The 27019-nt window shown below is 41.8% G+C and overlaps 1 protein-coding gene across 1 annotated transcript in view; it reads right to left on the bottom strand.

Moving 5' to 3' along the window:
* Nucleotides 1–27019, bottom strand: part of timeout (circadian regulator timeout) — a 285339-nt gene that overhangs the window by 233614 nt on the left and 24706 nt on the right. Inside the window, exon 14 of the mRNA XM_072299231.1 lies at nt 10359–10512. Coding sequence (XP_072155332.1) covers nt 10359–10512 — 154 coding nt within the window. The remainder of the gene's footprint in view (nt 1–10358; nt 10513–27019) is intronic.

Genomic DNA, 27019 nt, shown 5'->3' with positions numbered 1-27019 from the left:
ACATTTCATATAAGAAAACTATATGCATTTTTGGGCGCACTGATCCCCCTTTCAAAAAATAATAAGGAAAGGAAACGGGCCAAAATGGAGAGGCAATGCTCGAGGAACGTATTTCTACGATTTCATAATCAATTATTAATCTTCCTCGAGTTGCCCTTCCAATTTAAAAAGAAGACCCACTGTGTCTACCGCTCCGTCTCTCATTGAAATATGAAAACCTCGTCACATTTTCCTCCTTTCGCTCCGAGAATTAATTTGAGGGAAAAATCCTCTGGAGGAAGTTTGAAAAGTCTGTCATCGGTGGAAGACAAAAGGAAAAGGGGGGTTGCTAAAATACCAAGAGCAGATTTGAATACGAAAATATTTAAACGGGCACACTTTAAAATAAGAGGGATTTTTTAAAGTCCTTCATTCGGGATGGCGAGGAAGGGGAGTTCCTTTAAACTGTCGTCTTGGAACATGAATGTTCATTCAGACGAGGCTATGAAAGGGAATTTTCCGCTAATTCTTACATTTTTTATCGGCGAACGCTCCTGAAAAATGGAAATAAGCAAGCTCGAGTCTTGATTGCCACCGTTGTGACTGGAAAGTCCGTTCTAAAACTGTCCTTTTATGCTGGTTTTTAATATCAACTTGGGATCCGCGAATAGCGGAATGGAGGTTTCGAAGATTACCTACCTGAACTTTAAAACTTCGCATAATTTCATTCCTTGGCGGCGCTTGAGAGGCCTGAAAATGGACCGCTGGACAGCATAAGAACCACTGTTAAAAATCGATGATTTACTCTGCGCTTAGTCTATAAGAATCACCTATTTCAACCAATAGAATCGCTTCGTACTCCTTATGTCTTCTTTGTCTATTGCTTTGTCTATTAATTTCAATAATCAGCCCGCTGCAGTTACATTCATTAGAAACCCGTAGAGGATTGTTTCCAATGACCGATTTGACTCTAAAGGATTTTATATTTCTCCCTTTATTGTTAATAATGCTGAAAAATCAATCAGCAATTTCCCCTAATTACACCCATGTAAAATAACCCCATCTTATCGCACAACGTATCTCTTTGTACGTCAAGTTAAAAATTATGAACGCTCGTTTCTCATTCACAGGTTGATTTATTTGGATTTCTTTAAACGTGGTTTGCGCGGAACACTAACGCAGCAACATATTTTGTGATGTTGAAATTCTAACCCATATTACTTAGTTGTCCATTACGCGAACTCACATGTCTGAACAATGTGGTAGAGTAATAAATGCTTCGAGGATATTTCTGCCGATGGTGCAAATACACGACGTAAAGCGAGAGCATGCCGGCGCTAGCATGCGACTATTCGTACTTTAAGGATGGGCAAGTTGCATACTTAAACAGTCGAAGGCGCACTGACTTTTTACAGGTTAACAGCATGTATGCATAATCGCCGAGCTGCCATGCCCACGTTCTAAGCTGCTGATGGAATGTTTGGAGGAAGATCATTCTTACTTTAACATTGATTGGCTCTGATAAAAACTCTTTTGAGAGGATTCTGATGGCAAAATGTACGGAATGTAATTGTATCATACGTGTTTCATGGCGCTTGTGATTCTAATTCTTGAAGATTGGCGTAACCATAAAAACTCTTCCCGGTGATTTTATGGCATATTCTCTAATTAAGGCGCCTATAAAACCATGAAACCAAAATTCAAAATACTTTTCACCGTTACAAAACTATGTGTTATCACCAACGGTACATACGGTACATGTTCCCGGACGCGGAGCTTGCCAAACACACTTTCCTTCTCTTTGACGGTTTTTTTTTGGTGTAATTATTTTTATTTGACAGAGAGCTATACTTTTCCTGAGAAAACATATCAGAAAAATCGACTGATTCCTTAATTCTGATAATAATACTATAAAAGAAAAACAATTCTCGAGATCGATCTAAGGAAAACAAACTCATTTAGTAGTGATTCGAAGCTTTCAGAGGATATCATTCCGATGAAGTTTTTAATGACCGATGATTTCTCTCCTTTTTCTTTGAGACCTTCCATGGTGCTTAATGGATTTAAGGGGCACGTTTCAGCCCTCTTCCACCTCTTTCACGTCGAGGGATTATGAGGATGGTATTAATTGTGTGTCAAACAGAGACAGAGAGCGATAAATCGTATTAGAGGTGGATGCTTTTTAATACCTGGCCAAAAAACTCCTGCATAGAGACTCAGAAACGCAGGGGTTCCCAAGACGTCTGGCTTTGATCGTTTCTTTAACTTGAGGGACTTTAAACGAAAAAATCATGGTTTCTATTTACTTTTTCACAAGACCCAAATTCAAGTTTGACTAGTTTTATCGTGTCCCATCGGCATGGACGAAATTTCAATTATCAGTAGGCCCTCTGACATGAATTGACGACGCGATTAGAAGGGAGTCTAAAAGGGCCTTTATAGCATCTGAAATAGAACAAGCTTCATAGTATTCTTGATAAATTCAAAATGTGCCATTTAAAGAAAAAGCCTTCAAAATACATTTTCTCCGTTCTCCTGAGTCCGCATCGTCGCTGTTCATCGGGGAACAAGCCCCTCGGCTCCGTTTAGCCCCCTGCAGGCTCACCATTAAAATTGATAGACAAAGCGATCGACAAGAAGAAAAAGTTCTAATGGAGCCATGGTGCCTAGTATTCTTGGCAAAGCTTATTCCCTGATTTCCCCTGATTTTCAGGAGCTTATTCCCTGGTGAGAAACGGAAGTTTTCCCCCACTTTCCTGGAATTTTCTTGGGAAAAAGAATACAGTTTTCCAGAGTTTCAGATATGAATATCGATAATTAATCTTACAGCCATTTCTTTGGCGTACATTCAAAATTTTAATTCAAGAAATGTTCCTCATGTTGATATTATCTGGTCAATGGAAGCTTCTACATTTTTCCCGGTTTCTGGATTAGATTCTCTGATTTTCCCGGTGAATCTTCATTCCCTGATGAATTCCGGTTTTTCCCGGTTTTTAAATAAACTAGACACCATGTAATAGACTCATGGAGAAAATGATAGGGCAACTATTGAGTCTCCCGTGTGTCGCAGTTAGTTAAAGTCTCGATTCATTGGAGCACGGGAAAAAAAAAAACATTGGATCTAGAGTCCAGACTCTTGAGAACATTGACAAGAAAAAATACTCTTGATTCAATCGAATTTTTGCTTTAATCAAAAGGAAATCCGCTTAAATCAAGAGGCTTGGTTCTTGATTTAGGCTAGATTCTGATTGAATCAAGAGTACTTCTTCTTGTCGATGTTTTTAAGAGTCTGGACTCTGGATCCAATGTGGTTTTTTTTTCTCCAGTGAGCCACCCGCTTCCACAGATAGGATCGGTCGATTTTCCCTTTGACGATGGCTTTGTCTATCAATATTGATGATAAGGCCGCTGGGGTTGGTAGCCTGGGAAGCCCTGACGCGGGAGGATGTCTCAAGCAGGGGGTTCGAGTTACTTCTCGGAGCAATTAATCGTCTCCGGATCGATCAGACGCAGCGGCGAATGACGAGCCGGAGTCCTTAAAAACAGGAGTTGTTTCTCCATGCAAAGCCAATAATTGTTTTTCAAACCCCTCCCCCCCCCCCCCCACGGCTGGGCGGTGACAGTTCGGAGGCTGATAATTGATTAGCACTCGGGCTTATTATGGAACAACGCCATTGAGAAGGGTGAACAGGAGAAAGGACCCATGATCGGACGTCGTCAAGAGACTCTTTCCGTCGGATCCCTTGGAAATTCCTCCGTTTCGTTTTACGAGACGCTCAAAGATGGACCTGGGTTGTTTTTACAATATTTTGTTCCTTTGTCCGTTATTTGTCGTTTCAACTTGGTTTCCAGCGAAAGGTGATACTTCGTCAACTATTTTTCATAACTCAGGCTTTTATTTTCTCATTCTTTACCTTTATTTTCCTTTAAGGGGCTAGTTTTCTTAGTTTTCAAAATTGGTCGTCTCCGTGGTACAATTCTGCCCTGCTAAGGAAGAACGCCGTATGAACATTCGAGAGATGCCAAATTTCCTTCGATAAAAATGATCACTTTTGAGGAAAGTTATGAATATTTTTCCTTGAAATTTTCAGGAACTTCAGGTGAAATTGCGAGCAAAATATTCTGAAAAATTGGAAAGAAAATATTCACCAGTTTATCACAATATGCGTGTTTTATCAAAGGAACACTGGAAAAAAAACACATTGAATCTAGAGTCCAGACTCTTGAAAACATTGACAAGAAAATAGACTCTTGATTCAATCAGATTTGAGCTTAAATCAAAAGGAAATCCGCTCAAATTAGGAGACTTGGTTCTTGATTTGAGCTTAAATCTGATTGAATCAAGAGTACTTTTTCTTGTCGATGTTTTTAAGAGACTGGACTCTGGATCCAATGTATTTTTTTTCTAGTGAAATTTGGCAATGCCCGGAGGCTCATACGGCGTTTTTCCTTAGCACGACAGAATTTCCCCTCCAAGTGACGTCATCGAAAAACGACCCCGGATCCAGTCCCGGAGCCGCGGATGTCTAACAAGGGCGACACGCGGATGGAGCGAACGGGGCCCGGGGAGGGGGGGGGGGGGCTGGGGTTTGCGGCGAATATATTAGCGAGTTAACGAATTACAAGTTCCAATCCCGAATGCGGAATCGAAGGCGGCGCAGCTGCCCGTGTTTTCGCATCTCATTTTGGGTTCCAGCCGCCGCCGCCGCCGCCGCCGCAACCCGCAACAGCACCCGCTACTCATTCCTCACCTGCGCTCCCCGTGTCCGCCGCGCCGTGACGTCATGGATCAGCCCCGAAGAAGCTCGAAGCGGAGATAGTTTTCGAGGACTTCTACCGCACTATCGAGGAACGCCGTATGGGCATCTACAATTTGCCAAATTTCCTCCAATAAAATGTGTAAAATAGTTCGGGGAACCATGAAAATTTTAGATGCACTAACTTATCAAAAGAGCGAACAACATCTCGAAAAACTTTAAAGCAAAATAATCGTAGTATCGAGGAACGCCGTATGGGCATCTACATTTTGCCAAATTTCCTCCAATAAAATGTGTAAAATAGTTCGGGGAACCATGAAAATTTTAGATGCACTAACTTATCAAAAGAGCGAACAACATCTCGAAAAACTTTAAAGCAAAATAATCGTAGTATCGAGGAACGCCGTATGGGCATCTACATTTTGCCAAATTTCCTCCAATAAAATGTGTAAAATAGTTCGGGGAACCATGAAAATTTTAGATGCACTAACTTATCAAAAGAGCGAACAACATCTCGAAAAACTCCAAAGCAAAATAATCGTAACTTTGCAAGGAAGTTCGCATTTCATCTGAGCATAACTGGCAACGTCTGAATGTTTTTGGAACTTCTTGCCTTTGATTTCCCCGCGAAATGGTATGGACCCAGCACCATTTCTCCACCTTGTTACTTGTCAATACGTACAACAAGTTTTGTCTAAAAGAGAATTGTTGACATTATAACGAAAACGAAACCGCCTTCAACTGAGCGAATAGGCAAAACGGTCACCACGGCATCGAAATGGTGGTATCTTGACATCGCGATTCATTCCTTGCGCGGCCATAGCAGGATTTGTGGCCAATTTTGGTTTTAAAAAATCCTGCCTTTTCCAGGTTTTTCGAGTTGAGACAATCGATAGTGTGCTTTTATTACGAAAAATTGTGTTCACTCATGCCAACAACAGCCGTGTTGACTCAACAAAAATTGTGTTGAAATGGCACAATATTGTGTTGCGCCAACACTAAGCCTCCTAACCCAAATTTGTAGTGTCACTTTAAAGCAACTCGTATTACTCCAATCAACACAACATAGCTCAACACAACTCATTGGTTTGATAAATCCCTACGATTTTTTCCAGTGCATCGCTTTGTCTACTCGTATCATTTCAATGGTCAGTCCGCAGTCGAGATTTTAAACACGCTGAAGTCAGGTATCAGTTCCAAATTCCTTCCCTAAAGGCGTGCTCTAGGAAGGGCGCCCTACTGAGCGACTAAACCGCACGGGGGGGATTGAGGGGGCCCCTGTGCGGGCTGCCTAGCTTGTAGGCGAAATCTGTTATCTGTCGAGAGAATAATGACGTTTTCGGCGAGTTATTAATCGCCGCAAGTTGGCGAGTAATGGGAATCTCAGTTTGACTGCCCCCCCCCCCCCCCCCCCGGGCCCCATCGACCCCCGGGAAGCCCCGGCGAGGTCAGGGCGGGAGAGTAGCGACTTATTGCTACGTGTCTCCCATACCAACGAGTCGCTGCCTGGCTTATCAAACTACGATGACTTCTCCTCTATCCCACCGCCACCGCGCCGCCAGACCTTCGTCAAAAGTCAACCAACGCGCTGCCGCTTTCGGCGCGTGTCCTCATTGAGCAAAAAGTTCAGTACGTCAAAAGTCAAATGGACGTAGTTCTACCAAACAGACCTATGTGCGGGTGAGAAATATGGGGTGTGCTCTAGGAAGCTGCATAAGAAGCAATGTAAAAGTGGGCGTGGTTCCTTTTGAAGAATTGGAAAAGCGGGATGTTGCATTCTATCAAACAGACCTATGTGCCAACTGGACGTATTTCTACCAAACAGACCTATGTGGAGGTGAGAAATATGGGGTGTGCTCTAGGAAGCTGCATAAGAAGCAATGTAAAAGTGGGCGTGGTTCCTTTTGAAGAATTGGAAAAGCGGGATGTTGCATTCTATCAAACAGACCTATGTGCAACTGAATGCGGAACTCATGAGCCGCGGGCATGGCAAGAGAGCCTTGTGCACAGGGCTCACGAGTTAAAGCGCCCCGACGACCATCTCCCCGTCGTTAGAGTGCGCACTCTCATTTCCGCTGACGTCACTGGCGCACAATTATTCCCATTTACTCTTACGCAAAGAGAACTAACGAGCACACCCCACATTTCTCACCTCCACATAGGTCTGTTTGGTGTAGAAATACGTCCAAATGCATTTTAATACAGTCTCAACGGTATGCTATTTTCAATTGGTCATAGAGGTGGTTTCTCATGTGGTCCAACTGGCGTGCGATGTACTGCATCGATTACGTCAAAAATCTCGGCGGATTTTTGACATGATCGATACGATAAATCGCACGCCAGTTCGACCACGACGGAAATTGTGACGAATCACTATTAAAATCAGTATCTCCTCCTTCTACTGGGATCCTGGAATTCCTCCGGGATCTTACAAAACAAGCAATGGATGTGCGCGGTCGAAATCAATATCGATACATTGAATTCGGTTGGAAAATAGAACTGGTGCGGTCGACCTCGTCACTTGGTCGACCTCGGTTATTTTGAGATTTTGAGCACTAGCATTTTTTAATGATTGTCTAGAAATCAAATTTTCGATTTTTATGGAGAATTCACTAAATGAGTCAAATTCGAAATGTATCGGTCGGACTGAAACTGCATTTCGCCGAGGGTGAGTATCCACCTTACTAACTGCTCAGTATGGAGAAGTAAAATTACACTCATAATAATAATGGGTCGGCGGCAAGGAATTTTTGCAGGGTTCGGGTATGGTTTTTCACACGAGAAAATACGTAAAAAAAGAGAAAAAAGAAAAAGAAAAATGGATGAGTACATAATCCATTAAAAAGTCCGAAAAATCATTTCTAGGGGGAGAAAAAGCTAATTAAAAGCGAATAGTCGAGCTGACATAGCAAGGCGATCCCTGAACGCGCGTTCGACCAATCAGTGAACGCCGTTTCCCCCGCGTGGCAACGTCATCAGCCACCGCCAAAATTATCGTTTCAAACGGCTCCGATTATCGCTTTATTATCGCCGAAATCTGAAAAAATCCTCAAGCTCAATTCACTCGTTACTATGGAAAAATGAATTGAAAAAATTGGGTGCCACTGACCCAGTGAGGGTGGAGCGGTGTCAAGACATTTGGTTCGGCAACAAAGGCCACCGAAACGGGAAGGAAGCGAGGGTTTCTCGAGTCCAGCTCGGATGCTTGGACGATTGGACGCTTGAGCGGACGGCGAAGCAGTGGCAGTGCTCCCGAGTTGGACAGTTTTGACACGCGCGCGGCGCGCGGGCGACCGACGAGAAAGTCGCGTGTGTCCAGCTGTTACTCGCTCGCTAACTTCTTACTCCAACTACGGCGGGACTCCGGGGCCCATTGCGCCGGATTAAAGCATCATTCTGAGCTATGACGAGAAAATCCCCGCCCCTCCTCCGCGACCCCCGAGATTAATCCACATAACGACCACTTCCAGTCGAAGGATTACAGCGCAGACGACATCAAGGTGCGAAATAGTTCCGCAGGAGTATTGCTGGATCCTTGCTTACAAAAAGCACTCCGTCCTTTCAGCCCATGTCCGAATGAAACGATTGTATACTTCTGTACGTGGGTGGTTTCACGATAGGTGGAATAGTTTTGTCGCCGGAATAGACAACACATTTCTCGTTCATATTTTTAGTAGTAATGGTAAAGATTAAGGCATCATTCTGAACTATGACGAGAAACTCCCCACCCCTCCTCCGCAACCCCCGAGATTAATCCACATAACGACCACTTCCAGTCGAAGGATTACAGCACAGACGACATCAAGGTGCGAAATAGTTCCACAGCAGTATTGCTGGATCCTTGCTTACAAAAAGCACTCCGTACTTTCATCCCATGTCCGAATGAAACGATTGTATACTTCTGTGCATGGGTTGTTTCACGATAACTGGAATAGTTTTGTCGCCGTAACAGACAACACATTTTTCGGTCATATTTTTAGTGGTAATGGTAATCATTCGATTTTTTTTTGCATTAATCTACACAGGGTTCCAACTGGAATCTCGAGGAGGGATCACGTAAGGAACGAAAGAGTCCGTGAGATCATAAACGCCGAGCAGAACGTCGTGCATGAAATTATGACCAAACAGCTTGTCTGGTATGGTCATGTTCAACAAACGGCGCGGCGGGCAGGCAGCCAGCGCGAAACGCGCATTGGCGCCTACAAACCTAACAGGGATACTTCACGCATTGCGCAATGCGTGAAGTGTCCCTGTTAGGTTTGTAGGCGTCAGTGCACCGCCGCTCCGCTTTGTGTTAGGCTCTAATATTTAATCTCGTGGAGTCAGCGTTTTTCAACTCATGACTTTTGAAATGTTTGCACACTGTGTATGGATCATTCTCATTTTAATTGATAAAAAAAAAATATGTAGTAAGGAAAATACAATGTGCGTTTTGTGAATATTAAAGTGATTCTGTACAAATTTAAGGATTTATAAAGCACACGAATCTCTACACAATTTCTTATAGCCTTTTATAGCCGATGGCGAAAAGGCAACAGCCAGGCGATAAAGTGTATAGCCCAGCGATAGGAACTATAGCTCGGCTGTATAATTTTTTATCGCTTCGTGTAGCCCAGCCGTATGATTTTTTCCACTTTTTACAGCCAGCTATATGATTATCTACCGCCTTCTTCAGTCGGCTACAAGAACTCCTATGGTATTTTTGAAACGCAGCTCGCAGCTATCGCCAATTTTTACCAGGGACCGCGTAACAGAAGCACATTTTCGGAATTTACATATTATAAATTGAGATGTAGAGCAATAAATCATTAGAAAGCGTTATAATGCGTAACACTTAGAAGATGAATGCGAAAATATTTGAGTGATTATCATTACTACTCAAAATATGACCGGAAAATGTGTTGTCTGTTACGGCGACAAAACTATTCCAGTTATCATGAAACCACTCGCATGTATTCTTATAGAGCTCAAGGCCCGGGTCACGAAGGAGACGGTTCCTCCTAATGGACCACTAGACAAGGTACAAATTTAAGCAATCTGATACATGTTTCTTAACCAGAATTTCACGTAAAACACGATTTGCACAACGAAAATTACTGAAACCAACTCCTAACGAAGATATTAACGTGTTTATTTCACATTGGTCACGCGGAATTTGAACTGCCCTTTCACAAGAAACTCAAAGCTCTACTTGAGTCAAATTGCGCCCTACAACGGTTTGCGCGAGCTTCTCAATCGAGCAATGTTCGTTTCCTCCATGTGTTGTTCAAACTATAAGAAATTTGCTATAGCTGAGTCAAAGCGTCAAGATCGGACTGCCAGATTTTTATATCGCAGGGACTGTCATGATAACGTTTAGCGCGCGATGTAAATCACGTAGAGCATTGACTTTTCATGAGCGAATGGTTTGAATTCACGTATCAAGAATCATTAAATATCTTCGTAAGGTATTGATTTCGGTAATTTTCGTTGTGAGCATCGCGTTTTATGTGAAATTTTGGTTAAGAAACATGTATCAGAATGCTGAAAATCGTACCTTGTCTAGTGGTCCGTTGGAATACGCTATACTCTTTCGGTCGGAGAGGAGTGAATCCTTGAAGAAATTTGATGTTTGGTACTTACTTCTGCTCGCCCATGCTCATCTCGAGGGTGGCGTCGAAGGGAACCACGTCGCGGGGGATGAGATCCTCGTTCTGGAGCAGGGCCGAGACCTCCGGACCCACCATCTCCCAGACCATCTCCAGGTCACGTGCCGAGGCTTTCTTCGCAGCGGCCCCTGCAAAACAACGCATAGATTATTAGCAACACTCCCGTCTCTTGCCACATTTCTTTTCAAACCAAAGTTCATCACAAATCTTAAGCCCTGGATAGACGATCAAATTCCGAACCAATTCCGATCAAAGTAGACATGCTGATGACTGATGGTCACCATCTACCATCAAATTTTGACGAGCCGCACTATTTTGTTCAAAGTAAGATCAGAGTGGAGTGCCACCATTCATCATTTCCTGCCTCAGGAAACATTTCTGTCAAGTTTTCATTTTAAAATTAAGCAAATTAATGAGTTTAAGACTGATGACTCCCGACACTTTGATGGTAATTGGTTCGGGAATTTGATCGTCTATCGAGACCTTTCAAAACCAAAATCAGGAGCTTGAAAAGTACGCAGGGAAAAAATCAGAGAAAAAACCACATCGCGTAGCACGTCTATAGGCCTGGATCCACGCTCTTTCCGTCAATTTCCGATCAAAATTATAACAAAAATGGCGGTCGAGAGTTATCTAGATTGATGGGTAAAATTAATTAAAATAACGTGTTGATTGAAATAAGCATGAAATAAGGACGGGTGTGTGGAAATCAGATGATTGATGAGACCCACAGTTCCATCATCAACCATCAAATTTTCGCAGGCCTCAAAAAATTGATGGTTGATGGTGCGCACCAGTCACCATTTGATCGGAAATTGATGGAAATTTGAGCGTGTATCGTATCCAGGCCTTATCTGCAGGAGAATTCGAAATATTCCATCATCTCCCAGACGGAGGACCAAAACTAAACTAATCATATTTTTCGTTTCAAAAGGGACATATTTTCAACATAAAAATCAAGGAATTTCAAGGATGAATCGCGATGGTTCGCGCCATTTCCCCAGAAATTGTGTGTGTGCTTTGTGCCGAGCGCTTTTTTGGGGTTTTGGACTTCTGCGAGTGCGAAAGACGTCACGAACGCGTTAACATCCGTATGCTTACGCACACCAATTGTTTGTTGATGTTTACAACACACAAAATTTCCGGAGAAATTGCGCGTGTACTATTGAAGTATACAGAAAAAATCATGTAAGAAAACCGCATAACGTGAGAGAAGTCTCTTAGCAGGAGAATCGAAATATTTCGTCGTTTCAAGACAAAACATGGTACATAACTTAAATTTGACGTTGCAAAGTTTCTATTTGTAAAATTTAATTTTACGAAGAAACTATTGCGAACTTTGGATGGAAACTCCACAGTTTCATTAGTGTTTGCAGAATATCTTGAAACGCAGAAACCATCAATCAATTGACGGAGATTCGAATAATTCTACAGATCCATCTAAACATGTCTCATTTTAAAAACGAAAAAAAGGAATTATTGCGACCGGTTCACACGTAATTTGTTCCACACAAAAAAATTTCCCTGAGTGGATTGCATTTTGCTAAAAGGAGCCAAGAGCATTCCAATGTTGCTAAGATTGTGAATCTTATATTCATTCTATAAAATCACTGAAATCATGCAAAAAATTGAATTTACACAGAGAAAAAAACCTACTGCGTGGAACTCGAAGTTTGGGTCATATGGATCTCTGAAGTTTTCGGATTGAGCATCTGATCACTTGAGGTCTAGCTGCCGAGGTTCGGATCACACATCTGAAACTTCAGTTCTTACATCTGAAGTACTTCGGATGTGAGAACCAAAGTTTTTCGGATGTGAGAACCGAAATTGTTCGGATATGAAAACCGTAGTACTTCAGATGTAAGAACTGAAGTTCCAGATGTGTGATCCAAACCTCAGCAGCAGGACCTAAATTGTTCAGATGCTCAATCCGAAAACTTCAGAGATCCATATGACCCAAACTTCGGGTCCCACGCATGAAGTTTTTTTCTCCGTGTACAAAGGTAATTTTCGTCTTTAAGTTATAGTTTATTGGGAGTAAACATAAAATTATTTTAGATAATCTGTGTACATTTGCAAGGCAAACAAAGTTGCACAGTATTAGCGGCATTGGAATGATCTTGGTTCTTTTTCGCAAAATGGAATCCGAGTTATGGAACAGTCAATAATGGGAATACTGGACCCGCACTTTGACAGCAGTGCGCGCACGCACTCACCAAACATCAACCCCGCTCCGAACAAACAACGGAACACACTCAAATCTCTGGATGGTTTTCGGGTGCGTGAGGGAGGAATCTTAACTCCTTCAAGCTTTGAAGATTCAGCCGAGGAGAGCACGAGTGGTGGAGAGCGGCGTGCTTGTTCGACGGAAATATGCCTTTGCATGCCTCCTTTGATTGTTCAGTTCGTTCCGGGGATCAGAGGTAAACGAGCGGTAAGATGGGGCATTCACATGTTTTTGTTCCTTAATAGGTGGAATGAACGTGAGCCCTTTGCGCCTCTTGTGGTTACGGATTACAGATTCGTGGTGAATGGACCACTTGAAACCGAGGCATCATGATGAAAATTCCTGGAAGAATCCTTGAATCTCTACTCGACACGCGAAGATTTTTCTTTTCTGAGTTTTCCTTGTTTAAAGAGAATGAAAAGCTTTGAAAAAAAAAGTCGCTTGGATATAGAGTCCAAACTCTTAATGATATTGACGAGAAAAAAAACTCTTGATTCAATCAAATTTTTCCTTGAATCGAAGAGCCGAGCCTCTTGATTTAGGCGGATTTTCATCTGATTCAAGCAAAAAGTCCAATTGAATCATGAGTATTTTTTCTTGAAAATGTTTTTAAGAGTCTGAGCTCTAGATCCAAGCGACTTTTTTTCCAGTGCGTATGCTAATGCCCTATTTACTTTAAGTTATTTCCTTAACTATCCTCCGAGTTAGGGTTCTTAGTTTTACCAAAATATCTGTAACTGCATATGCTAAGTCCCTACTCTAATTTCCATCATTCCGAGGAAGAAGATTTATTAAGAAGAATTATTGGATTACATTTTGCAATTGGTAACAATAATTTTTGGCTTATCTGTAAAAACGCTTCCGTGTATAAGAAAGCTAATAGTATATACGGTGTTTCTAAACTAAGGCAGAAATTGTGGTTCCAAATTGCAAAATGTGGTCCAATCATTGTACAACTCGGCGGTATGACGTCATAGATTTGGGGTAGTAATGGACAAAGCGGGATCTATTTTCCGTCGGCTTAGCCATCTGAAACTTTCTAAGCCCCACAAAGTACGATCGTTCAGAGCAGATAGGGGTCGAAATGATTAGGAATTTGGTTCAAAGGAAGCTTTTACTTTGGGGCGCCATCCTTTAGCTGCTGACTTGCCTCAATCTTGGACGTTTAAAGCGACAGGTTGAAAGATTCGTTAGGCAAACTATGATATTGATTGGATAACTTTAGATATTTGATAAACTTGCTGGTTATATTTGTCGCCCTCGAGCTCCATGACTATGGAGGAGGTATAATTCCGTTGCTGCTCAAGAGGAAATTCTGAAAAGCCGAAATTAAAAGTGTCCACCACCTGTGGGCAAGAGGTTCATTGAAGGTTTCTATTTGTGTCCGCTTCACGGGAAAAATGGATTGCTGATGTGACATTGTGACAATCAAATTGTTAAGAAGTATGTTCGACATGTTTTAAATGCACATTATGCAATATCAGGGTGTCTACTAAAATAGGCTGACTAAAAAATCAGTTCTTTTTCAGTGCATTCCCAAGAAATTCAGTACCCCCTCAACAGAAAAACGCAGTACTTTTCCAGTACCTTCAACTGACGAAATTCAAAATATTTTACAAATTTGAAATTCCCGCACAAATTGCGGCAAAAATGAAAGAAATTCTGGGCTTTCTTGCCAAATTTCCGCAATTTTTCAATACTTCCGGACCGCCCTTGAAAAGTCAGTACTATTTCCAGACTTTCCGAAAATTCCGGACTTGTAGACACACTGAATATTGTAAAATCTACATTGAAACATGCCGGACCCTTTTTTTACTACAAAATTGTCAAATCAGCATACACTGGAAAAAAACACATTGGATCTAGAGTCCAGACTCTTGAAAACATCGACAAGAAAAAATATTCTTGATTCAATCAGCCATAGATTTAAGCTTAAATCAAGAACCAAGCCTCTTAATTTGAGCGGATTTCCTTTTGATTTAAGCTTAAATCTGATTGAATCAAGACTACTTTTTCTTGTAGATGTTTTTTAGAGTCTGGCCTCTAGATCCAATGTAAGTTTTTTTTTCCCAGTGTATTCATTTTTTTCCGTGTTTCACGGCACAAATCGGCGCCGCGGAAGAAGGAATAGAAGGGAGAGGAAGGCGCGATATATGATTTATCTACGGCAAAGGTGCACTCTGTTTTTTCCCGTGCCCAAATGTCTCCGTTTCCGTTTCCGGTCCAGCACGTCATTATTTACGATAGATTTACCAGCCCCCCCTTCGTTTTTCGGCCCCGCGTCCCTCCCTCCCCCGAACCGGCCGAAATAATTAATCACCCCATTTCCGCGGGGGCATTCCCGTTTTTGCGCCCCCGAATTCCGCTTCTAATGAAGACACTTTGCGAGCCCTAAATAGGGGACCCTCTAGTTTTGCTTAGCGGTCACGGTCTCCCTCGATTTGCCGAAGGAAATGGCGCAAACAAAGAGGGAGGGGACAATGGCAAGAAACGTGCTTAGCAGCGTCCTCCAGAATGGCTTATTTCCTATAATAAAAGGCAAGCACTTTGACCTCTGCACTAGGAATGGACCATTGGAATACTGTCCTAAGTAAAATCGAAATATCAACGATAGAGCTTTGTCAGGGTGTCTAGTTTTTTTTTCATTTTGGGAAATCCTGATAAAATCCTGATTTTTCCCGATTTTCGACTGCTAAATCCTGATTTCATAATTTTTCCGAATCCTGATCAAATCCTGATTTTTCGCGGAGAAAAATTGGCGAATATAACTTCACAAAAATAGCTCGATAAAAAAATCCGATCGAATGGCCGACTTTTTTCAAATCCTGATTTTACTACCGAGTTTCCCTCAAATCGGGATTAAATCCTGATTGACCTTTGACTGTTTGCATACCTTGGCTTTTCGCGGAAGAAGATGTGTGTGTTAGTGCAACACGATGAGGATTACTGCCGTGCTAAGGAAGAACGCCGTATGAGCCTTCAGAGGTTGCCAGGTTTCCTCCAATAAAAACCGAAATTACTGGGAAAATTGCGTACATCATTTTCCGAATTTTCCAGACAATTTTGTACGCAATTTAATCTGAAATATCTGAAAACTTTCGAGGAAAAATATGCATAAATGTTGTCAAAATACATGATTTAACAAGAGAAATTTGGCAACTCTGGAGTGTTCATACGGGTTCTTCCTAAGCACGGCAGCGTAGCTGCAGATTTTCGCCGGAATGCAATCACGATGTGAGAAAAGGGCGAGGGAAAAATTGAGTGAACCTCGGGAGAAAAGTTATCTTAGAGACGGGCCGTTCTATTATTTTCCAATTTACAGAAACATAAGGAGCCGAGCAAGCGTCGTTAACAGCGATTTAAGAAAACGCTTGAAATATTCACGCAACAGTTGCGGCCGAAGACACCGGCTGCCACATTGCGCACCGACTCCACTTCCAAAGGTGCACAAGACATATCGACGGAGTAAGTCGGCAATCACATAACTCGGTTTGCGACGTCGCAGACTTCCCGTCATACTTTATTTTTTGAACGGAAAACTAAAAGTCAGTATCAGTTTTGTTGAAAAAGATAGTCCCCGGCCAAAAATGGGGGAGGAATAAATAACTACCTCAAAAAAATAATTGTCTCTCTATCATGACTTTCATGTATTTGATTTTGCGGCGCCTACAAACCTAACAGGGATACTTCACGCATTGCGCAATGCGTGAAGTATCCTGTTAGGTTTGTAGGCGCCTACTTCACGCATAGGCGCCTAGGCGCGTGTCACACTGATTGTCCGCTGCGCCGCGGAGTGCTACGGCGCGGCGCTTCACAACTATATCGCGACAGAGGTGTTGCATTTTCACAGGCAGAACGAGGTAACCAAGCAGCTCACGTTGCCCTTGCATTTAAAATTTAAAATTATCTATTGCAACGGATTGTTGCATATTGGCGGTGTATCACATAACTCGGTTTGTGCACAAACCGAGATTTCTGCGACGTCGCAGAAATCTCGTCATACTTTATTTTTTAAATGGAAAACTACTCAACGGCAATTTTCAATGTTTTAAAATCGCCGTGATTTTTTTTCTCTGTGCGCAGAAAATTCTGCAAAAACTTTCAAGGAATGATGTCAATTTGTTCTCCTTTAAAAAAATAACAAAAGGGCGGAGTTTTTCAGACACTGCAAACGAGTTATGTGATTGCCGACTAACACCGTCTATATGGGGAACACTTCGACTCCATTGGTCAGAAAGGAGCCAGCTTTTTTAGCTCATTTTAGAAACGACATAAAAGTTATTATTTTTTCTTCACAGATAAGTGCTTTCATTTAAAAATTTGTTGGATGTTTCTTCTTACTAGGGTCAACATACTGTTACATGATCATATCACTGACTGTAGAGAATGATGTTAACTTGCGTTAACTATCTATTTCTGAATGAAAGAGAAAATAAGCACTCGGTACATTGATACTGTTTTAGGATATTTCATGATTTCCTAGAGAGGAACAGTGACTGAATTTCAGCGTTGCAATTATTCGGCTCGCAAATTGTGCTCTCACTAGGAAACTGTTCCTCTGATTTTGGACAAATATTAGGAAAATTTTGAACAGAAGAGCGTGAGCCAAAATAGTAATTGGATGTATTTCTGTCGAACGGAACTATGTGCATTAAGACAAGAGCCCTAGGACCCATACGAATATATGAATAACAGGGCTCACGTCATAATGCGCACAGTTCTGTTTAGCAGAAATACGTCCAATTATAAGATTGAGTTACGTTCCTTCGTCTGGGAAATGACGATTTATTTAAAAACGACGCACCAACGAAACTGGTGCGGTATACCAATATTGCAGTTTGTAATTTAATGGTGATTGGTCAACAACATATTTTTCGTTTTGTAAAAAGAGCTAATTTGAATGGTCTACAGCGTCAAATTGCCGGTTTAACACCCATGAAGATGGCTTGCTCAAAATTAGCAGTTTCCTTGCATTCAACACTAGCTTTTTTGAGGAAATACATTATTTTTAGTGTTCGTTAAAAACCGTTGGTAAAAAACCACGAAACAAAGAGAAAACGGGAATCCGGCAACTCTGTATATTAGTTCTTTACGAGCTGCGACACGCTTTCAGCAGTTTCAGCAGTGAACACCCTTTTCACGACTGTAAATAACGATTTCCGTAAATGCGGTGCGCTTGAGCATGCCATCTTGATTTTTCCTGATTCCCTCATTCCCGAGCGTGTAACAGGATTATTATAAAAATCGAGAGAAACGCACGTAGAGGTGTTGGTAATTTGTCTTCAGACGACCATGCTCTCATATCTTTCAAAATATTGGTTCTTCGTTTTACTCGTGTTACGCTGAATGGATTGCAAGCGCGATCTTCTCATTCATTTATAGGAAAATTTAATATTTATGATTGTTTTTTTGAGATTGTAATTTTAAGATTTATGTGATTTCTGTCTTGAAAAGGTTCAACCAATTTAACATGTTCTACATGAGCTTTTGATAAGGATACACACTTTGAAAAGCTATATTTCCCACACTAGAGAAAAAATGGCTTGAATTTGCCGTCAAAAAGAAATCCTTATGAATCAAGGATAAAATCGCTTGAATCGAGCAGGTTTTCGCTTCCTATGGGCATGAGCAACTTTCTTCTTGAAACAAGCTTCCAATTTTGCTGGTTTAAGAGGAATTTCTTCGTAAAGGGAAATTCATGAATATTCCACATAAAGTAAATCACTTTATTTTTCTAAACAGCCCATTAACTCAATTTACATACTTCGTACTTGGACCGAGATTGACACAAACGCATCAACTCGAATTTTGGGAAAAATTAGTAAAAAAATCAAGTAGACGTTAACTTTTCCCGGCAAAAATCCAAAGTTGAGAGAAAATGTATTGAACCTGGAAATATTCGTTGAAACTTGTCCTTAACGTTAAGTATTCAGAAAGTAAAAACTGTTAAGCCTCTTTTTCCTGGTTCAAACTTGACGTGACTTGAGACGTTACAGATAAACTGACAGGGTGTCTAGTATTTTTTGATTTTGAAAAATCCTGACAATTTCCTGATTTTTCCTAATATTTTATAAAAAATTCCTGATTTTTTCGTTTTGAAAATTCCCGATATCTTCCTAATTTGTCTCGACTCCTGGCAAGGTAGGCAAAAGGCACTCAGACTTTCTCCGCTGAGGAGGTTCGCGCAAGAAAAATTCCTGATAAAACGTCCGATTTTTCCGATTTTCCTGGTATTTTCCTGGTACTTTCCTGATTTTTTCCTGATCGGCAAAAATTCCTGATATTTTCCGGTTTTTCCTGATGCTAGACACCCTGCAGTCATTACCAAGCATACATCCCCACCACCCAATATAGCCTTCAGCGTATCGATATCCAGTAAGCTTTGAGCCGATATTCGCATAACTGTAATTCAGCATTGATAATTGTGACCGGCGAAATGTTTTTTAAGTGTTTTTGTTATGTGTTTTTTTGACCTTTCCAACCTAAGCTCTGATGATGGCCGCAAGCCGAAAAGCTTTGGCGCATATTTTATTAAATAAATAAGTGAATACACATATGACCATGGCTATTTTTTTCTCTAAAACCCTGCTCATTGTCGGTCAATTTTCAGTACCCTTTCGTATTAATTCGTATTCTAAAACGACGAAAGAGAAGAAGAGTTATCAGCGAAGGCTCCAATTTCCATCCAAGCTGGCAATGGGTCCTGGCGAACGGGGTCCCACCCGGGCCGGTATTATTCTTAATCCCGGGCTCGCTGGCGTGGGGGGCATGAATTACCAGGCTTGCCAACTCGCGGCCCGCTCCACTCCCGACTCAAAGTCCACGGCATTTAATCGGCGGAAACCCGGCAACAGCGCCGAGTGTGTACTCGCGATTATGCGGGAAAGCGCGTCTCAATGGCGGGGGCGCACGAGTGCCTGCATGGGCGATTGAGTACAATGCCGGGGCGCCCCCTCCTCCCCCCTCTCGCCCCCTCATGGGGGATGTTTTCCCCGCTTTGATGCACTGTCTTTTGTCAACCGCAGAGTCGCACATTGTATTTACCGGGATTCAATTAAATCCGCTGGGGGCCGCGGCGCTGGCGTTGGGGGAGGGCGACTTAAAAGGCCTGGGGGAAGACAGCGCCGGCGAGAGGGGGCGAGGGGGACATCGGTCGGACCACTTGATTGAAAAAAGCTCGGGGAGGGGACGGGGGGGTGGAAGAATGCGGGGCCGGGGCTGGTCGCGACAACTTTTATTTTCAGCTTTTCAAAGGGGGGAGAACAGGTGTTGGACGGAATTGGATGGCACGACGATCGTGCGCACCAACCGGACGTGAGGATCCATGGCTCTACAGTCTGAAACGGCGCATCTCAGTTCAAGCGTGTGGGATCAAAAACGCACAGTTTGTCGCAGCAGCATTTTCATTCTCCTGCAACTTTTCCAGGTTCATGATGATTTTAAAAAGCAAGATCATGAGCTTTCATGGCTTCTTAAAATTTTTTTCGAATCATTAGGGGTAAAAGAAGGATAAAAATGCGGCTTGTATACTTTGAGTAACAGGGTGGTAAAATATTTCAGGGTCCACACTATTCTCGAGGAAAACAAGCCAGAAAAACCATAACTTTTTACAGAATGTCTAGTTTGTTTCTTCAGTTTGGAAAATCCTGATTTTTGACTGCTAAATCCTGATTTCATAATTTTTCCAAATCCTGTTCAAGTCCAGATTTTTTGCAGAGATTAATTAAGCGAAGCGACTTCACAAAAATAGCCAATAAAAAAATCCGATCGGACGGCCGACTCTTTCAAATCCTGATTTACGACCGATTTTTCCTCAAATCCTGATGAAATCGGGATTAAATCCTGATTGATCTCAAATCCTGATAGAATCGGGAAATTCTGTAAAATCCTGATGCCAGACACCCTGTTAAAGAAATAGAGCCTGTTTGAGAGCTCTACTTTGATCGTGGCATACGAGATTATGAGCATGGGAAACCTGATGCCACATAGGTTTTTCATAAAATTAGCCAAAAATTGGCTCCCTATTGGAAAACGGAATCGAAATTTCGGTTGCATGGAATGGAAATGGAAAGGAGGGGAGTCTGGCGGGCGATTCCTCAAGTCCTCAACTGGAGCGGGGACAATGGAGGCTTTCAGCGTAATGACAGGGGCCGGGGCTCTTTCCCACGCGCTTTCGCTCCGGCTCTCCAAGTTGTCCCAACTTTCCCGGGCGGCGCGGCGTGGCGCCGTCGGGCCCCGGGGGAAGTTTTGTTTTCCCATTCAGATCCGTAAGAGATTAAACTGTCACTCCCCTCGGCCGTCCCCTAATCCCGACACGAGGACCGGAAACGGAGGGCGGGGACATTTTTTCAATTAATTAATTCAACGATCGGCCCCGAAATCGTGCGGATATGATGCGCTTTGTTTTCAAGTTTTACCGCCGATTCCCAGCTCCAACTTCACCGTCAGCCGCTTTCGATGCGTGGACTTGCGCTTATCATCCCGTGTTGTCGGCTCCAAACGATTTTTTTTTTCTCCTATGGCCTGGTTACACGCTCAAATTTCCGTCAAATTCTGATCAAAAAGATGACCAAGATGGCGGTCCAGAGTTATCTAGATTGATGAGTAAAATTAATTAAAACAGCGTGTTGATTGGAATAAGCATGAAATAAGCACAGTTGTGTGGAAATCAGATGAAGGATGAGCCTGAGCCCCACAACTCCATCATCTACCATCAAATTTTTGCAGGACTGAAATTGATGGATAAAGCGATGGAAAAAGAAGACATAGGGAGTATGAAGCGATCCCATTGGTTGCAACTGGTGGTTCTTACAGACTGAGAGGGAAAATGATGAACTAACTGTCGGATCTCTTGTCGGTTGCCGTTAGTTAGTCTATTACTTACCTCGTCTGTCCGTCGCAACCAACCGCTTGCACCAATAGGAACCCACCATATCCCTTTTCTCTTCTTTGTCTATAGCTTTGTATATCAATTGGACGGAGTTAAACAGAAAGGAACCAAGCCACATCGGGATCGAACCAAGAAAAAGAGGTTTAAAGTTTAGCTCCTGCATAAGAGTCAATGTAAAAGATAAACTTCAAGTTCAATTTCTGCAAAATTTGCTCCAACAAAAACTTTGAATTTTTGGCTACGGATAGTAGAGCAGTGGTTGAGTCCAAAACCACTCATAACTCAATTTTTTCCAAAATGTAGGTTGGTTCCTTTCTGCTTAACTCAGTCCAATTTCAATAATCGGCCCGCTGGTTAGCCCCGCAGTGCGGCCTCTCACCATAGCGGAGTTGCATGGAACATATGGAACTGGGAAATTTCCGTGAAATATTTCATGAAATTTCACAAAGCTGTTGATGAGTTCATATTTTCTACCGTGCTAAGGAAGAACGCGGTATGAACATTCGAGAGTTGCTAAATTTCCTTCCATAAAATGTTCCTTTTGAAGGAAAGCAGTGGATATTTTCCCTTGAAATTTTCAGGAACTTTAGATGAAATTGCGAAAAAAATTATCTGAAAAATTGGAAGAAAAATATTTACAAATTTTATCGCAAATTCGTGTATTTACTAAAGGAAATTTGGCAGCGCCTGAAGGTTCATACGGCGTTTTACCTTGGCACGACAGTATTAAACACAGATCGGCCGGGGTGAAGTGGGAGGGGGAGAACGGGAGAGGGGTCTACGTCAAAGGGGGGTGGAAAGTTAAGAGGCGGCATTTGAGTGTACTGGACTGAGGCAACGTCGTGCATCGTTGGAGCATAGGGGTGACTATCAGGAGTGGGAGGGGGCATATTTGGGAGTATTTTGGGGGGGTATTAAACTGCTCGACTGCGCCACTACACGCCGCACAAATCCCCTGCTCGAGTCGAAGGTTCCATTGAGCAGATTTATTGTCGGAATATCCACTTCCGATTTGCGGCCTTCCGATGGAGGGAGCAGCGGAAATATGAAGCGACTACCGGAGTACGTTTTTCGGATGCCACTCTTGCGGCTTGCGGGAGCTCGTTTTGCCTACCCTGTCGAATAAAGGCGAATTCGTAGAAAATGAAGTGCGGTTTGCATAAGCCATGCGAGGCTGCATTGCAATCGAGAATTTGCACGCAAATTTTTTTATTGCTTCATCTGAAAGTGTCTAAAAAGCTGATTTTGCAGGATTTTTTGTAATTTTTTTTGGCTATGGGAAATAGTATAAAAATGGATTTAAAAGTGAGGAAATTCGCCGCCTAGTGACGTCATCTGGCCACATTTCCCATTTAAACGCGTATATTTTAGCAGATTAGATCATTTTGTCACATTACCTCCAATAATTGTTCAATTTATGAAACAAGGGTATCCTCGTGTTCAGCTCACTTGGTAGCGTCCATTCGAACATGGAATTAATCAAATTTCAGACACCTGCAAATGCTCCATTAGTCCGACCGAAAATCGAAGAATTTTCGAGGAGGGTTAAATAATAATATCCAGGAGTTTCAAGGACTTTTTAGGACTTCCGCGGAGTTTCTTGCGAACTATGAGGGATGTGGTAAAATAATTTTTAAGTCTTAGATGCTTTGAAAAATGGAAATCGCCTCTTACGGTACCTTCATTTTTTCCTATACACATAAAGAGAAATGCAAAATGTGATACCAATTCGGAAGTGATTAAAAGAAATCAGGAGTCGATGAGAAAAATTTGCGAATTAATTCGAGTCAAATGACGGCAGGGATGCAGGGACTGCTCGATCACGCAGACGCCGGGCGCGTGAAAATGTGGGAGAGCCCTTTCAAATGTTGGGGAAGGGATCAGTTTCGAGGGATAGAGGTCGAAAATCGAAGGGAAAAAAGAGAAAGGTTGAGGGAGGTTAAGGATATCGGGAGAAATTTCGTGAAAAGTAAATGAGAAAAAGGAAAGCCAGCAGGCGGACGCGTGAAAATGTGGAGGCTTGGAGGATTTTGCATTCTTCGGCCTTACAGTAAAGGCAAAATTGACTTGATCTCAAGAGTAACAAAAACTCTCAAACTCTTAGGCAGGACAATACACCGGATTGCATTGAGAAGCAAAAAAAAAATTGATCGAAAAAAGTGGCCATGTCAGCGTGCTCTTTGAGCTATTCGGCAATGTTGTGTTACATTGGACAATGGACCACTAGACGAGGTACAAAATGAAGCATTCTGATACATGTTTTCAATCATGTTCTCAACCAAACTTTCACGTAGAACACAATTCGCGCAACGAAAATTACTGAAATTAACTCCTTACCAAGATATTTCGCGTGAATTCAAAACTTCCGCCCATGAAAACTCAATGGTCTGCGTGAGCCAAATCGCAGACTATAAATGTTACCGTGGCAGTGTCTGCAATACGAAAATATAATAGCCTCAATCATGACGCTTTGGCTCAGCTACAACAAATTGTTTACACTTTGAACGATGAAAGTTGGGAAAGGACTGGAACAGTGCTCGATTGAGAAGCCTGCCGAAACCGTTGTAAGGCGCGATTTGACTCATACGTAGAGTATTGAGTTTCTTGTGACCGGGCAATTCAAATTTCCTGTAACCAATGTAAAATTAAAACATTGACATTTTAGTAAGAAGTTGATTTCAGTAATTTTTGATGCCAGAGTCGTGTTCTACATAAAATTCTGGTCTAAGAACATGTATCAGAGTGCTTAAATTCGTACCCTATCTAGTGGTCCATTCCAGCATCGACTGTGAATAGAAAATGTTCAATGACCCGCAAGTGCGGACCAACACAACCACCAACAATTTCTGAAAATGCAGATCCTAAATACATCTTCACCATTCCTAGATGTGATCTCAGATTATCGGCGGGATTTTATTCGAATTCCTGCGAAAGTTCTACGGAAGAAAATGTCAGCAAAACTTGGCGTTTGCAGATCCAAAAAAATAAAACTAACGCAAAACCTCCCCTCGACCACAGGAATTTCTTTCGATGGAACCCTCTTGGATTGATGGGACAGTAGGACCAGCCGCGACCGTCATAAATTTACGGATCCTTCCGTTCGGACTTCTAATCGCCGGCTTTTTCAGGCTCCTGCAGCCATTAACAAGAACAAACTGCCGATAAAAACGAGGCAATTTCACGCGTCAGATAAGTGGATTTAATTATTAAAATGGAAAAATGAGCTTGAAATTCCACTGGTAAAATCCAAGCTGTGACAAACGGGAAACGTATCTGGTAGAACCGCACTTCGATTTATTAAAAAAACGTCTCGTTCTGTAATTATTCTCGTCTGCGGAGTTGTCTTTTGTGGGATAAAAGTTATGTCAAAAGTCGACTTTTAAGGGACATCCGCAAAAATCTTAAGGAAACACGTCTCTTCAACTGTATATACACGCTACGTAAATTATCGAGGGCAGTTATCAAGCCATGTTAAACTGTTACAAGGAAATTTTCTTTAATTGCAGCCAAAAAAAAACCCTACCGACGTATAATTCCCTGAGATTTTGGCGGACGTCCCTCAGAAGTCGACTTTTGACAATTATTTTTAAAACTTAGAGCGCATCTTCTAACTAAAACCAAACCAGGGTTAAAATGTGCCTTAAAGCCTCCTTGATAACATCAATAGCTCGTTTTAGTTAGACGATGCGCTCGGTGTCAAAAAAGCCTCGGAGTGATAGATTTCTCTAAAATTCGCCTGCAGACGTATGTTCAGGCAACCGTTAAACACGTATCCAGTGGCCTACGGACCATATCATGATTATTTCCGTAAACTGCATTGAGTCAACTTGGAAAACCCGCATAAATTTCCAGATTCTAGGGGGGGGGGTGTCAAAAAAAGGCCCTCTAGGGATGGTCAAAAAAGGCCCTTATCGATATCCCTCCTTTCGACCGGTAAATGACTAAAAACAGCGATTTTTTTTGTCCTAAATCTCGTACTCCAGAGAATTTTTACTTCAAATATGTACTTCTACTTTACTTCTACTACTAATATGTTAATTTCCAAGACACAAACCATTTTCAGACCTTCTGAGTGTTCATGAACGAATTTACGGGTTTGTAAAATGGAATTTGAAAAATTCTGAAAACAGAAAATTAGTAGATTTTTGATGATAGGGCAACGAAGCTCCTCTGGACCGTAGCTGAGGCTCCCAGCACGACCCCGATGGAGTAGGAGAGAGGGGCGGGGGCTAATTTGAATAAGTTTTTTTCGACGCGAAACTTCTCTTATTAGCTGGATAAATGGGATTCTAATTTAGGTTCGAATTATACCGGAAAGTTCTGGCCGTAATCATTCCCCGAGCAATATATCTGAGTTGGCGTTTTACATATCTGATTTATACATCAAAGTTTCGGTAGAAGATTCGACGTACTCGGGATTTCTCTTTCTTTTTTTAGTTGGGATGGCGACCATGGATGGATTAGTTTTTTTCGTTTGAGAGACACTTTGAAATTTCGGCGGCTGATAGACTTTTTTAGGTGATACTTGGGAGAAACGTAATTTGTACATTCCTGTAATCCTGTGTGGTGTAATGTGGAAAAAAGTCGGAGTTCTAGCGGTCAACTTCTCTCTGATTTGTATCCCCACGTGACCCACGTGGCTCGACACCCTGGGATGAAATCTTCGTAATAAAATCTACTCCTCTCTGACGTTCACACATGCCGTGGAACGTGGCACGCTGCGGCGCGGCCAGCCAACCAGCGCGGAACGCGCATTGGCTCCTACAAACCTAAGGGATACCTCAAGCATTGCGCAATGCGTGAGGTATCTGCTTAGGTTTGTAGGCGCCAGTACGCGTTTCGTGCTGGTCCCAGCATGCGTCCCAAGCGTTTTTCAACTCATGATTTTTATGTGTTTGCACACTCTGCATGGATTACTTAAATTTAAATTGATAAAAAAAAATACATTTGTGAAAGGAAAATTTAATGTGTTTAGTAAATATTAATAGGTATTTAATGATTTTCAAAGCACATTAATTTTTTCTTTTATATTTTGTGCTTTTACTGTGCTGCAGCGTGGTGTGAGTGCAACCAAACGCTCAAAATAGGACGTATTTGACTATGAAAGATCGATGTACAAATGGGCTAAAACCGAAGATTGCGTGCTTCTCGGTTTTCCCCTTCTTTTATTCATTTGTGCATAGTTTCTTTCGACACAACTACTGCTCATTGACTTTAATATCGATGCCATCGCTTGGAAAATGTTTTACAAATATTTGCCACGTTTTAAAAATGTAAAGGTTTTTAAAATAAAGTAATATTTTCATTAAAAAAAAGTATTTATAAGGTCTATTTTTCATCGAAAATTTTAAGGATGGAAATAAAACCAAATGTTCACCCATGAAAATTTAAAAAGATTGATAAAAAGAAGGGAATAACATTTAATTTAAAAAATGAGTTACCACAACAACTTTTCCGTCTCTCTCAATTTTCTCATTTCATTATTGTCAATATAATTTTACAAATGGACTAAAATATG

Source organism: Bemisia tabaci, chromosome 4, assembly GCF_918797505.1.
Source record: "Bemisia tabaci chromosome 4, PGI_BMITA_v3".
NCBI lineage: Eukaryota > Metazoa > Arthropoda > Insecta > Hemiptera > Aleyrodidae > Bemisia > Bemisia tabaci.
This window is presented reverse-complemented; position numbering and strand designations above follow the sequence as displayed.